The sequence below is a fragment of the Mesoplodon mirus genome, assembly GCF_964341445.2.
Source record: "Mesoplodon mirus genome assembly, chromosome: 9".
NCBI lineage: Eukaryota > Metazoa > Chordata > Mammalia > Artiodactyla > Ziphiidae > Mesoplodon > Mesoplodon mirus.
In genome coordinates, this window is record NC_138985.1 from 79,116,858 (window position 1) to 79,129,504 (window position 12,647).

Here is a 12,647-nt window from a genome sequence, read left to right on the forward strand (position 1 = left end):
TAAAGTACCTAGGAATCAACATAATAAGAAATGTGCATAATCACTATACAGAAAACCTTAAAACACTACTGAAAATTCAAAAGTGGACTAGAACAAATGGAAGGATATATAACTTTTTCATGGATACAATGACTCAACATTATAAGAAGTCCACTTTTTTCCAGTTATTAAAAAATTTAATGTAATCCCATTAAAAATACAAACTAAAAAATGTAGTTAGACCAGTTGATTCTAAAGTACATATGGTGAAAAAAAAAAAAAAAAACAAACAAGAATAACCAAGAAAATCCTGAGAAAGAAGAATGGTGGTGGGGAGGGGGAAGAATGTTATAGAATACCATGGATTAAATGATATAGACAAGGAATCATTACAGGAAGTCCTAAAACAGAATCAATTATGTGGGGAAACTTGGTATATCACGTAGGTATATGTCAAATCACTGTAGAAAAGGTAGACATTTTCATAAATGATGTTGGAGAAATAAATAACTATTGGGGGGGGTTAGATCTATACTTTGCAACAAACACTGGAATGAATTCCAAAGAGGTCAGAGGTCTAAATGTAAAAAAAAAAAAATGATTACCATAAAAGTACTACAAGAAAACATGAGTGAATTTCTAATAGGAATTCTTACAGTCTGGGAATCAGAAAAGCTTTTCTAAGACAACTGGAATCTGGAAGCAATAAAAGAAGAGACAGATATATCTGATTATGTGAAAACAAAAACCTTCTGCATGGCAAAACAAAAACTTGCATGACAAAAGATACAAACTCAAAGAAAAAGGGCACATATCTCTAAATTATATAAAGAGCTCTAAAAAAAAATCAAGAAAAAAGGGACCAAAAACCGTTAGGAAAAAAAGCATCAAAAACACAAACACATAATTCACAGGAAAAAAAGGCAAATATTTCCTAAGTATATGAAAACGTACTCAACATCATTCATAAGAGACACGTAAATTAAAATCACACAGAGATATCAATTCCCATCTATCAGACTGGCAAAAATTCAACAGGTAGGCAACATACTCTGTTGGTAAGATTTTGGAAAAACAGGTATTGTCATTTTTGCTGGTGGAATTAAATGATATAACCTCTATGGAGGGTGATGTGGCAATATCCAACAAAATCACATATGCATTTACTCTTTTACTCTGCAATTCCACATCTACAAATCTACAAAGATACAATGCCAAAAATACAAAATGAATACGCACAAGGTTATTCATTACAGCACTATTTGTAACAGAAAAAGCTTGTATGTAACTTGACAAAATGAGGAAGACATCTATATACTTGTGATGGTCAATTTATGTGTCAACTTGACTGGGCTCCGGGGTGCCTAAATATCTGGTCAAACATTCTGGGTATTTCTGTCAGGATATTTCTGGATGAGACTAATATTTAAATGGGTAGACTGAGTAAAGCAGATTGTCCTCCTTAATGAGGGTAGGCTGTATCCCATCACTTGAAGGTCTGCATAAAACAAAAAAGCAGACCCTCCCCAGAGTATGAGAGATTCTTCTTGCCTGACTGCCTTTGAACTGGAACACTGAATTTTTCCTGCCTTGGACTCAAACTGAAACAGCAGCTCTTCCTGGGTCTCGAGCCTGCTGGCCTCAGGATAGGAATTACACCATTGGTTTGGATCTCCTGGGTCTCTGGCGTGTCAACTCATCCTGCAGATCTTGGGACTTGTCAGCCTTCACAAACACATGAGCCAATTCTCTGGAGAACCCTGATTAATACAATATCAAATAGAATGATCTCCATGACATAATATTAAGTAAAAATGAAATGTACAAAAGAGAGTATATGACATGTACCACTTGAAGAGATAAGACAGGGTGGATACATGTATATACATTGTATGAGTTTGCTTATTTCTGCAAAGAGGAGAAACAAGAAACAAATGAAGAAAATGGAAGGGAGCCTATTTTGAGTATACCTTTTTGTAAAGTTTTGACTTTTGAACCATGTAAATGCCTTATATTCCCCCAGATTAAAAGAAAATAAGAAAAAAAACCATAAAACAAAGTAAAGTGAAACAAACTGCATAGTAAATTGGTAACATAACCATACACAAAAGAATTGTTTCAAGTAACTTTTAAACACAGTATTCTGACCCTTAATGAGATATGTTCTAAAGACGAAAGAACTAACTGCGAAGAAATCTTAAACTTCACTCAGTTTATTGTTAGAAGTAGAATTGGTACTGTAATTTTGAAACCATTTTATGTGAACTATAGAACAAAGCAAATATGTTGATGTTATTCCAAACTAAGTCCTTCAGAGTAACAGAAGAGATACTATACAAATATAAAACAAAGAAGTTAGGCAAAAAACCTGTAATGTTACATTTGAATAGCAAATATCAATCATGAATTTAAGACTATATAATATTTCTGTTCAGTGAAAAATTCTAGAAGAAAGGACACCCCAGAAGCATATCTAGTGCCCAGATCTTAATTTCTATTTCTCACTACAAGAAACTAAGGCTCCTTGATTATAGGTCTTGACTGGGAAGGTAAAGCTTATCTTGTAGTAGAGAGCAAGAAGTGCTCAAAGGTGATGTCAGAACCAAGAAGCCAGCTTTGAAGAGGCTCCCACTGGCTAAATACAGATTAATTTGAACACAAACACACACTCAAACACAAATCAAAGACTGATGGGAAAAAGTGAATCCAAGAGACTACAGTGATATTCCAAAAACAAACAGACAAAACCCACCAAAACAAAACCAACCAAACAAACAAAAACTACAAAACCACAACTCACTTGTCACAATTGGAAATGACTATTACACCAACTCCTTACTCTAAAAATTGCTAATTAAACAGAAAGAATTACATGTATATGTTTACTTTTACCTAACCTTTCCAGAAAACATGTAATCATTCCCTGTTCATAAGGGAAAGTTTTTATTTACAGAAGAATGACCGCTAATAAATGCAAGGAATGATACAATTAAAAAAATCATTTTACCACCCCAAATTTATTTAATAAATGGAGTAAACCTATTAGTTGAAAGATTGTTGGGAGACAGGATTGATCCACAAGCCAAAAATATCACTCTACGTATGACTTGCTAATTACAAAAGGAAAACATAAGTTTACAATGGAAGGATCTAGTAGTTACCACCTTAACCAAATGGCAAAATTGATCATCTCTAATAGTGGAATAACCTGACAATAAGAAGTTGCTAACATGATGCAATGTGAAGTATGCAGATTCACCTAATAAATATTTTGGCAAAAATCTGGGACCTGAGTCAACACTTTAGACTCAACGTTCAGTTTATAAGAAATAAAGGAGACTGATGAAGTAGTTAAATGGCACCATGATAAAACAATCAAATAAATCCAAAACAAAGACACAAAGCTAGTTTTGGATTAGGATACAGATAATCACAACAGACCCCTGGTTGTGCTATAACTAGGAAAAAAGAAAAAACCTACACAATCTAAAAAATAATGTATTAAAAAGAAATCAAGAGAATTGAGTATGCAAAGAGGTCTAATGGAAGGGATCACAGGCACTTTGTGCATTTGCTGAAAAGGAGCATGAGTGAAGGATCAAGCCTTCCAAGGTAGAGGAATTTTGTTCGGTTAAAGGAAAAGCAGCAGAGCTTTCAATGGCTGCTTAGAATGGAGTGACACACTGGAAACTTTAAGAAACCCAAATGCAGAGATTGTTCTCCCCATTCTCCTGCCTTCCCCCATCGGTCTTTTTCCAAGTAAGAAAAAGGTTGGGGAGGGGGGAGCACTGGAGACTTGGAGTGGGATTAAAAAAGCAAAGAAAATTCTCTGCACTCTTCCATGGGCTTAGGTCCCAGAGTCCTGCTACAGGTTGGTACCTGTAATATACACAGAACAGGACTCACTCTCAAGGCATTTGAAGCCAGATGTGAACTGAAACTATCTAAAGTGGTAATCCAGCTTCAACCCAGCCTAACTCCTGATTAGATCAAAGTGTTCAATCTCTCATCCCAGCTGCCTATCAGAGAAAAAACCATGCCCTCTCTGGGAAAATAATATTCACCCCAGTCTCTTCTAAACATAATGTCAGTATATATGGGTTGGCCAAAAAGTTCGTTCGGGTTTTTCTGTATGCTGTTATGGAAAAACCCGAACAAACTTTTTTGGCCAACCCAGTGTATTTTTAAAAATTACCAGACATACAATGAAGCAGAAAAAAATGATCCATAACCAAAAGAAAAAGCAGCCAAAAGAAACAGAACCACAGATTAATTTTATGTTGGAATAAGCTGACAAGGACATAAAATAACTATTATAAATTTTTTAATAGAGAAAAATATTAACTGAATAGATGAAAATATGGAGAACTTCAACAGAAAAATGAAATCTTTAAAGAAGAGCCAAATTATTATAGAAAAATTAAGTAAAATGGAAACATCTCTTTTGGTAACTGATAGAAGGCCAAAAAGAAGAATCAGTAAGGATATATAGAATATTTGAACAATGCTACTAATCACCTCGAACCAACAATCACAAAATACAGAATGTGGTATATTTTACAAATCAACTGACATTTCTCTAAAAACAATGCAATGTTAGGGAAAAAAAAACAATAACCTAAAAAATTTAACCACCAAAGCATAAGACTTGATTTAGGGGAAAAAAATTATAAAGCATGTTATGGGGACAATAACAAAAATCGTAATTTTATGAACTAGATATTTTAGGAAATTACTGTTAATTGTCTTAATGTGTTTATAGTATTGTGGTTATGTAGGAGATGGAGATGAAATGTCATGTCATCTGCAATTTACTTTCAAATGGTTCAGGAAATGGTGTGTTTATATGTTCCTCTGTGTGGAGAGTTAGAAAAGGCAAATTCTTTTATTAAACATGCAACTATAACTTTATATTGGGTTTTGTTTCTAATTTAAATACTTCATATTACAAATAAAATTTTACTAATTTTTAGAAGGAAATCTTATGTATAATTCTTCAAGCTAAACAGTCAACAAAATCTCAGCAAGGTAATGTCAGTAAGACTTATTTCACATATCAAATTCCTCTAAAGTTTTAAGTATAACTACTGGAAGCGAACTTTTGTCAAACCCCTTTTAAAGCTGATTTTAGCTTTTCAGAGTGACACTGCTCTCTTAGAATTGTCAACAGGGAAAGGAAATACATATAACCCAAGTTAGAACTACAGATAACTCATTTCAAAATTCAATATTGCTTTGAAGCCTTTTTTCCCCAACCTAGTTTTAAGTTTAAAGTAAAGACACTATAAAACTTCTCTTGGGATTACTTTCCATAGTAAAATCTTTTTACCATATTTTGCCACTGTTATTTTTCAGCAGTTTGACCTAAATTCTTATTAATGTTCTTTTTCAGCAGTTTGACCTAAAAATAACCTCTTTCAGAACACATGTAGATACAAAAACTAATGATAAAAGCACAAATCTGAGGAAAAAGAAAGAAGAGTGAAGTATGAGGCATATTCATTATTCAAGTGGAAGGTACAAGCAAATGCTCCTATGAGAATACCACATATCAAAGTGGTATTTGAAATAAAGTCTGAGAGCTTGCCTATGTATTGGAATACTAATTTAAAAGCAGTGCTGCTAAGAGCAAAGAACGTTGGTCTTAAATAGCGATGGTACTGACTTCCTGATTGTATTACATTATTACTTTGTGTCACAAGAGAAATATTTGGCTCAGTAGTATGCCTCAATTTGCGTTTCTTAGCTTGAAGGAGAAATGTATACTCCGTAGAACAGTCACATTTATAACCATTTTTTTCCTAGAAAAAGCAAAAAAAAAAAAAACCAAACATTTTAATCCCAAGCATCTCATTTCTTATTATTCTGGCTCCTTCGTTTAGTTCCTCAACTCCACAATTCTTTGGCTCCACAATCCACTGATAATACCAATCTTTTCACTGTTCCTCACCTACCGCACATTTTCAGCTCACTTCTTACATATCATCATAATCCCACCATGTATACATCATCATCTCCCCTGCTCCTCTCTTAAGTCATTATACTCATTTGAGCATTAATCCTACCACACCATCTGTCCATTCACTCTCTCCTTCTCCAAGAAAACTGTTTCACTATAACTTTGTGCCTTGATTACTGTAGCAGCTTCCTAACTGGTTTCCTTACTAACATCCTTGCCTTTTCTATAGTCTATCTTAACACTACTACAATTAGTTCTTAAAAATCCTTGACACATTTCAAAAGATTAGTAAGATCCTGTTACTTCTTCTTAAAACATTTAATGACTTCGCATCTCATGCAGAATAAAGGCCAATGTCTTCACAATGGTCCACAGATCCTACAAAAACTAGCTGTTTGTTATCTTATTTTCTATCACTCTCCCCTTCTCATTCTGTTCTAGCCACACTGGTCTCCTTGCTGTTTCTGAAACATGCCAGCAAGCTCCTATCTCAAGGCCTCTGGACTTGTTAAGGCTTGCTCTCTTACTTCCTTCATGTCTTTTACACATCACTTTAGTGAGGCCTTCTCTGTCTACCCTATTTAAAATTGTTTTATTTCTCCTTGCTTTATTTTTCTCACAGCACTTACCATTATCTGACCTAGTGTATATTTAACTTATGTATTGTTTCTTGCTTCTAACCCTCACTAGCATGTAAGTTCAATGAGAGCAAGGATTTTATCTGTTTGGTTGAGTGCTATACTCACAGTACCTATGATGTGACTGGTACACAGTAGACAATCATTTAAAATTATTTATTAAATGAATAAATAAAAGAACGAAGTAAAATACATATTTTTCTTTGGATTATTTGTTGAATAAATGAAATAGGCACTATTACATAACTTTTAAATGAAATCAAAACAGAAATTTTGAATAAAAAATAATTGAAATGAAATATAAACCAAAAGTCACCATAAACTTATTGTCCAAGCAGAAAGATAATGTTTTGTTTTCTGGGAATTGATTTTTAAATTCAGTCAATATACAAATTCATTCTTATTATTTTACCACTTGAGAGAAATGATCAGCAGTATTCCATTTTCTGATGTTTTTAAAATTAGAAGCTCTGCTATGAGAAAATAAACATTATCCAAAGTCAATATAAGTGCTGGAATACCCTGAATCACATATAAAAATTCATGATTTGGAAACTTTTAAGATGTTTTCAGCTTTAAAGAATGGAAAGTATTCATTTTTACTTGAATCCAAATATAATTATCTAAAGAAATTTCTATACTATAACTTATTAATGATGAGTCAAGTACTAAATCTCATATTTTAAATGTACCAATGCTTAATTAAACATATTAAATGTATTTAAAGTTATACGTTTAAAAAGTTGAAACAAAGAAATTTAAGTTATATCAAAGAAAAACATTTTGATTAAAAAAGGTGAATGAAATAAACATAGAGAAAGTGAGGCAATGGGGAGAAGCTATGTAAAAGACATCATCTGTTTTAAAACATTTCTCTTTTGGTACAATGAATCATATACAGCATTACTTAGACTTAAGAATTTAAATAATACATTAGAAACCAAAAATGTTAATTCATAAAAACACTCACCTACAACACCATTCAATACGACCTTCGCCCTCACAAGTTTTTGCCCAATGATTATCTGCCAAATTTTTCATTGCAACAGCATATTCACAAAGTGTTTCCTCATCCTCACAATGTTCTCGCCAGATCTTATCAAAATCTCCCACTAAAAACAAGGAAAAAATTAAATTAAGTTGACTTAAAATACGTCAGGCTCTTAAAAGCTTCAGCATAATCTACAATTATTTAAAGATGAATAAAAGCAAACTCATGAAGTAAAATTCCATGAAGTTTAAACTTCATAATTTTCGAAGTTCCTTTATGCAAATGGATTCATCATTTTAACCATGATGATTTGATAACCAAATAAATTTTACCATTTTAAACAGATGGATTTGTGAAGCTGAATAAAACTAATAAATATAAGTAAACATATACAAGTTATCAATTTATAAACCAAAAACATCCTGGTAGTGGACAAGTATGGCTGGGCATTCAAACATTAATTGTCCTGCTACCATTGGGCAATATGACCTCGCAGCAACAGAGAAGCCACTTAATCCTTCTTCTTGTCTGTTATTTTCTTGGATCTCTACAAATTTATCAGTTTTCTATATTAAAAGGGGTTGATAAGTGAGATGGCAACATAAATTAGCATGCAAGTTAAATGGTTGTGTATTGATACACTTGGACTTGCTGTAGGCATACTACACTTAAAAAATTATAATCCTAGTGCAAAAACATTGCTAGAGAAATTACCTTGGAAACCTCTCCAAAGTTTTTAGTCTATAAGATGAATAAAAATTATAAGCTGACTATATTATCTGGCCACAGCATTACTTCTAGCTACTACCTTTTTTCTTTTTTAATTAGATCAGTCATCGTATTTAATTTGAAAAATCAATGTGAGTTGATAAAGAAAGGTATGAATATGCCACAGCCAAATAAATAACATTTACATAATTGTAAAGGTAAAAGAGTAAACAAAAATTATCAAGTTGGCTTCAATCAATGTTCTTAGACATAATTTAGGTTCTCTTGCCACATGTTCAAATATAGGCAATTGTTTAGTGACAGAATAAACTTAAAAACATAAACACAATAACCAAATTTGGGGATGATAATTATATTCAAGTTCTTTCCCCAGATGAGACAATTAGATTCCAGTATTTAAGAGTTGGGTTTTTTTTTAACAGAAAAGGAATTATAATAGTTCAAATTTAACAACACTTACCTATTCAAAATTTGAAAAACTTTACTGGTTATTTTAAGCGCTTAGCCCAGCACATACTGAGCTGAAAACCAAACTATTAGCCTTCTAGTTTGACCAATACCAGAAAGAGTAATAAGGGTACAAATATGCCCTCACACACACATTGCTCAGTTAAGATGAATATGTATCAGTCTCAGCCTTGGTCTGAATATTGACTTTAAACCCCAAAAGGATGAAAAGCTTTCTCTTTTTTCATGGTTATGTTCTTATACAATAATATTTTCATTAATCACTAACATTTGTGTAGTGACAGGGCTCTCAATTTGTTATACAGCAGGTTGGCAATAACTGTCCACTGAAAACAAGCAGGCAAACAAATTTTTCTACATTCTCAGAGAAAAACCCCTCAGTTTTAGTAACATCTTTCAGATGTAGTTATTTATCAAGTATCTAAGTAGGACTACAGGAAGTAAAGTCTTTAAAGCAAATATTTTGGTTAATGATACCTTAATAAACCAATGATGTTCATAAGACTATTCCTGACTTTACTCATCAGACTTGATGTCCAATGATTCATTAAGGTACAGTATTATTATTATTATTTTATTATTATTTTATTTTATTTTTTTTTTTGCGGTACACGGGCCTCTCACTGTTGTGGCCTCTCCCGTTGCGGAGCACAGGCTCCGGACGCGCAGGCTCAGGGGCCATGGCTCACGGGCCCAGCCACTCCGCGGCATGTGGAATCTTCCCAGACCGGGGCACGAACCCGTGTCCCCTGCATCGGCAGGCGGACTCTCAACCACTGCGCCACCAGGGAAGCCCTAGATACATAAATTTACTACATTTTCTGGTAATAGAAGTCATTCAAACAAAAGTTCTATGATCAAATATATTTGGGAAAAGCTATGTTTAACATACTTAAACAGATTTCCTTTTTTTAAGACTTCTTAGTTTAGATTCTACAGAAGGTACAACTTAAGACAAGGACCTGGGTTCAAGTAGTCTATTTAGGAGGGAACCCTATGAAACAGGAGGAGAACAAGTTAAGGGAGGAGAAAATGCTAATACAAGGGTGCATTACTGAGCCTGCTGCTGTGGGCAACACAGAAGCACACAGAAAGCCTCTGGAATTGTATGCCTAAAGGATGGGAGGCTGGAGCATTTATCTATCAGTTACTGTCCCCCATTAACTGAGGGCTGTTAACAACCTGTACCTCTAGTCTACACTTAGGAACTGAAAAAGGGGATGCCCTCAGTGGGCTCCATCAGTGTTGGGAAAAGGTGAAAAGTAGAAAAGAAAGCAACACACATTTAAAATGGGACTCGGTCGGGGTCAAGTGCCTCTGAGCTCAGTGTTTGTCCACCACACCCAAGGACCAATGGTATGCTATGTGAGCCGCCAAAGGCATCTACTATAAATTCTCAGAGTCCTTACTATGACATTGTATACTGTGAAACTCAATTTACTCTAGAATTATTCTACTAGTTATGAGATACAAAGACGAGTTTATATATATGTGGAAACCTATCGCCCTTCAGCTTTTTAGATGACCTCTAGTTTCTCACACTCAAAATTCTCTTTAAATACTTCAATTTTTTATGTAGTTTTAAGGCTTACTATCTGCTCTACTAAAGTTTTGAGGAAGGATTCATATTTTGTCTGTAAGCCTATCAAGCTGATTGCAAACTTCAATTTAATGTTTTCACTAACATATAAGAGTCTCCAGGGCTTCCCTGGTGGCGCAGTGGTTGAGAGTCCGCCTGCCAATGCAGGGGACACGGGTTCGTGCCCCGGTCCGGGAGGATCCCACATGCTGCGGAGTGGCTGGGCCCGTGAGGCATGACCACTGAGCCTGAGCATCTGGAGCCTGTGCTCCGCAACGGGAGAGGCCACAACAGTGAGAGGCCCTCGTACCACAAAAAAAAAAAAAAAAAAAAGTTCAATCAATTAGAGGTCTCAATGAATTAATTAGCTTTATAATGATTTTTATATATTGGTATTTGTGATGACTCAAAATCATTGTGATTAATCATCTATTTTCTTATTTCTTACAGGCATCCTATAAAAATATGAATGTATCTTAGTTAAAAAGAGAGACAGAGAGAGAGAAAAGGGGGGGAGGAGGGAAGGGAAGAGAAGGGAATGGAGAGAAGGAGAGGAAAATCTCTAATTAATGCATACATTCGACTTTGCCCTAACACAGAGAATTTGGGCAATTAAAAAATTATATTTAGAAAACACAATTAAGTATATATATGTCCTGCAGCCTAACTTGAAATTAATAGTTAATAAACATTTTTTTTTTTTTTTTTTTTTTTTCTTTTTGCGGTATGCGGGCCTCTCACTGTTGTGGCCTCCCCCGTTGCGGAGCACAGGCTCCGGACACGCAGGCCCAGCGGCCATGGCTCACGGGCCCAGCCGCTCCGCGGCATATGGGATCCTCCCAGACCGGGGCACGAACCCGTATCCCCTGCATCGGCAGGCGGACTCTCAACCACTTGCGCCACCAGGGAGGCCCGTTAATAAACATTTTATAGTCAGACTAAAATAATAAATCTAGAGAAGAAATCAGTATTCATTTGTTCAAATACATCGTTTTAAGATCAACTTAAAGCTCTGCCAGGTCTTAAAGATAAAGTCACCTGATGGCCTCATAAAATTCTAGAATGAAGTTCACATTAACATGACTTCTATTCATTATATTCTCTTTACATTTAAAATTTTTTAAACACTAATTAAAAAATTAATAATTCAAAACACAAGTGATGCCAACTTAAAGTTGCCAAACCAAATTCAGTATGGAAGTCGGATGAACCAAATTATTTTAAAGCTTGGTTCTACTGTCAGGATAATACCATAATTATTGACTAAACTCACCTTCACAAACATATGCAACAACTAAAGAATAAATATAAGTTACTTCCTATGAAAAGACAATAACTAGGAAAAAAAATAGCACATTCATTAGTTGATTAAAAAGACAAAGTTCTATGGAATCTAAGAAGGAAAAAAAAAACCAAACAGCAAGCTCATAGATACAGAGAACAGACTGGTAGTTGCCAAAGGCAGAGGGTAGGGGAGTGGGCAAAATATGTGAAGGGGGTCAAAAGGTACGAACTTCCAGTTATAAAATAAATACATCATAGAGCTGTTTTTAAAAAAAAGAGTTCCATTTTTAAGAATTTTGTGATTAGTTTAAGATATTATTACTTCGACTGCAGCTGTCTTTGTAAGAACCAAGTATAATAAGTTAAGGAGTTATTTACTGTTGCTCAAGAACAGCTGTATTACAGGTCAAAACTCAGGTGAACCAATGGAATCTCTAAACTGTCTCTTTAGAATGGATACTATTCTTCCTTTTTGAATTAACCTCTCTCATGCGATCTGGTATAGCAATTTTCTTTCCTTCAAAACATAACTGAATTCCCATGTTCTTCAAGAGGATTTACCTGCCTCCCATTTGATCATCTTACAATTCCCCCTATATGCATTTGCCATCCTTATAGTACTCTGTCACTTGTTTATATAAAGAGTTTTCTATTAAAACCAGGTGTGATTTTTCCCATTAGAACGTATAAATTGAAAGGTAAAGACTACTTTTGATTTATAACTTATATAAGCTATAGAAGTTAATCATGGTGCCCCATTAATGGGGGACAAAATATTTAAATTTTCACCGTGCTCAAAAATTATAAGAAACACCAAAAATTACAAATTAAATAGCTGCTAGAGTAAAATTCAAATTACAGTTCATAACTGTCAATAGATAATAGTGATGAATAAGCAGTAAAATTTGAATACTTCAAACAGTGTTCTCAAAATATTAGTTACGAGACATTTAGGAAACCAATAGGTTCAAAGTCAATTTTCTGGAGATTCTCTCCACTGTTTTAAGCTAATTTATCTTT

At 34.2% G+C, this 12,647-nt stretch overlaps 1 protein-coding gene across 1 annotated transcript in view; it reads right to left on the reverse strand.

Annotated features, from left to right (window-relative positions):
* SAMTOR (S-adenosylmethionine sensor upstream of mTORC1) overlaps nucleotides 1-12,647 on the reverse strand; it is an 88,098-nt gene that overhangs the window by 65,849 nt on the left and 9,602 nt on the right. The window contains exon 2 of the mRNA XM_082631830.1: nucleotides 7,547-7,688. Coding sequence (XP_082487956.1) covers nucleotides 7,547-7,688 — 142 coding nt within the window. The remainder of the gene's footprint in view (nucleotides 1-7,546; nucleotides 7,689-12,647) is intronic.